The sequence below is a fragment of the Mandrillus leucophaeus genome, unplaced genomic scaffold (assembly GCF_000951045.1).
Source record: "Mandrillus leucophaeus isolate KB7577 unplaced genomic scaffold, Mleu.le_1.0 Scaffold212, whole genome shotgun sequence".
NCBI classification, from domain to species: Eukaryota; Metazoa; Chordata; class Mammalia; order Primates; family Cercopithecidae; genus Mandrillus; species Mandrillus leucophaeus.
This window is the reverse complement of record NW_012102166.1, coordinates 1,384,542-1,386,937: the sequence shown is the minus strand read 5'-3', so window position 1 is coordinate 1,386,937 and position 2,396 is coordinate 1,384,542. Positions and strand designations below refer to the sequence as shown.

The following is a 2,396-nucleotide window of genomic DNA, read 5'->3' as shown; positions in this document are numbered from 1 at the left end:
TCCCGAGCAGCTGGGATTACAGGTGCCCAACACCATGCCCAGCTAATTTTTTTATATTTTTAGTAGAGACGGGGTTTCACCATATTGGCCAGGCCGGCCTTGACCTCCCAAAGTGCTAGGATTACAGACGTGAGCCACCGCGTTCAGCCTCTCTTTGCTGATCTGCAAAACGGGGATAAGCTCTACCCAGAAGGAGAGATCAACATAATGTGTGTAAAGGCCGGGCATAGTGTGAGCCGTGGAAATGGGAGTTCCTCGCCCCCCAACCCTGTCCCCACCTCCATAGAGGGTCTCACTTACATAGGAGGCCAGCAGGGTGGTCGGGGCCAAGACGAGAGCCAGGTAGAGGCAGGGGGCCGTGGCGAGCAGGCTGGAGGCGCAGATGAGGGGCTCAGCTCTTGGAATGACTTTCTTGTACCTTCTCGCAGCTTCTGCCCCCAAGATGACCCCAATGACGCCGGTCATGATGGTCAATGACCCAAAAATCAGGCTAATGGGGGAGAACACAGAGGGGTTGGTCAGCTGGGTGAGCTCAGCATGGAGACCTTTCACCCTGCTCCCAGCCCCAGGTTTAGCCCCTTGACTCAAGGGCACGATCTGGTGTCTACAGGGAATATGTCTGTGGGCCCCTGATCTGACCCAGGCCTTACCCACCCTCATCACTGATGCTCCCAGGACCTGGGGACCCTGACCAGGGACCAATGTCCCACTGCCCTCCCCCAGCCCCTTTCCTACCTCATCCCCTATCTCATCCTGGGGATCCCACTGGCCATGTGGGTGATCGCCCAGCACCCCAGGTCCCAGCCTGCCTCATCTCCATTGACCCTTTCCCTCTCATCCCCCAAAACTGCCCACTCAAAATCTGAATTCCAAGATCCCACTCTGGCCCCAACCTTCTCTCTTTGCAACTCCCAGTACTAAGAGGAATGGAGGCAAGCGAACATGTATTTACTAAGCCCCAGTGATACACCCGGCCCTTGTCTGGGCCCTCTACACGCCCTCCTTCCTTGAATCCCATCCTTCCACTTCCTGTCTTTGAATCCCCCTCAGGCAGCCCCTGCCTGACCTCCGTCCCTTTCCCACCCACTTTTAGACCCACTTCTACTCCGTTTTGCTTCTCCTTGTACATCCTTCCTGTGGAGACCTGTCCCTCCAAAATAACCGCCACGCAGGCTCCCCAAGAGTGCATTCTGTGGTGGCAGGAGATCCGTGGTGGGAGGAGTTCAAGATCAGAAAGATCTCATCTCTACAAAAAATGTTTAAATGATCCAGCCTTGGTGGCGTGCACCTGTAGTCCCAGCTACTCAAGAGGCTGAGGCGGGAAGATCACTTGAGCTCAGAAGTTCGAGGCCACAGTGAGTTATGATCATACCACTGCACTCCAGCTTGGGCAACAGAGCAAGAATCTGTCTCTAAAAATAAAATTAAAAACACAGACCTGACCACGTCCCTGCCCACCTCCTGCCTAAAATTCTCCACCAGCTCTCAGACACCCACTAGATTTGTCCCCAGTTCCATAAGATGTACATTGTTCTTCGTGATCTGACTCTGACTCACATCAACTCCAGGTCCTAGCTCTATTTTCTTCCCTCAGACTAGTTGCTCTCCCCTCCCGACTCCCAACCACACACTTTCATTCCTCTGCCTGGAACACCCTTCACTGGTTTTTGACCTATCAAACTCCTACTCATCCTTCAATACCCAGCACAGCCTACTTGGGGATGCCCTTCCTTTGTTCCTTGGCTGATCCCTTCACTCCCATCAGTTCCCACAGCACCTTCTGTGTCTGTCATCAGGTTCATTCGCTGGCCTGGGAATTCCTAGAGAACAGTAACAGGTTTGGTTTCCTCTCTTGACTCTATGCTGGGAGCATAGAGCCTGGCACACGAGAGACATATGTTGAGCAAGTGAACTCACGGATTCCTCCTACAATTCCCAGATGGACAGATGAGCAAGGAGAGGTTGAGAAAGGTCAAGGTCAAGATTACCCAGCTGGTAAATGACAGACTAGGATTTGAATATACATCCTCACCCTCCTGGTCTATTTTGCAACCTCCAGCCTCCTTTTAAGGGAGCTCGAAGGGGCCAGGTGAGGTGGCTTATGCTTGTAATCCCAGCACTTTGGGAGGCCGAGGCGGGTGGATCACTTGAGGTCAGGAATTCAAGACCAACCTGGCCAACACAGCAAAACCGCATCTCTACTAAAAAAATAATAATAATAGCTGGGAATGGTGGTGGGCACCTGTAATCCCAGCTACTTGAGAGGTTGAGGCAAGAGAATCAGGTGAATCTGGGAGGTGAAGGTTGCAGTGAGCTGAGATCGCACCACGGCACTTCAGCCTGGGCAAGAGAGTAAGACTCCATCTCAAAAACAAAACAAAACAAAACAAAACAAA

The 2,396-nt window shown here is 52.4% G+C and overlaps 1 protein-coding gene across 2 annotated transcripts in view; it reads right to left on the bottom strand.

The window, feature by feature from the left end:
• The window catches only part of SPNS3 (spinster homolog 3 (Drosophila)), a 59,463-nt gene that overhangs the window by 37,699 nt on the left and 19,368 nt on the right, over positions 1–2,396 (bottom strand). Inside the window, exon 8 of one of the 2 annotated variants that reach the window (XM_011980418.1) lies at positions 301–490. The exons of the other annotated variant lie outside the window; for it this stretch is intronic. Coding sequence (XP_011835808.1) covers positions 301–490 — 190 coding nt within the window. The remainder of the gene's footprint in view (positions 1–300; positions 491–2,396) is intronic. 2 annotated transcript variants of the gene reach the window in all.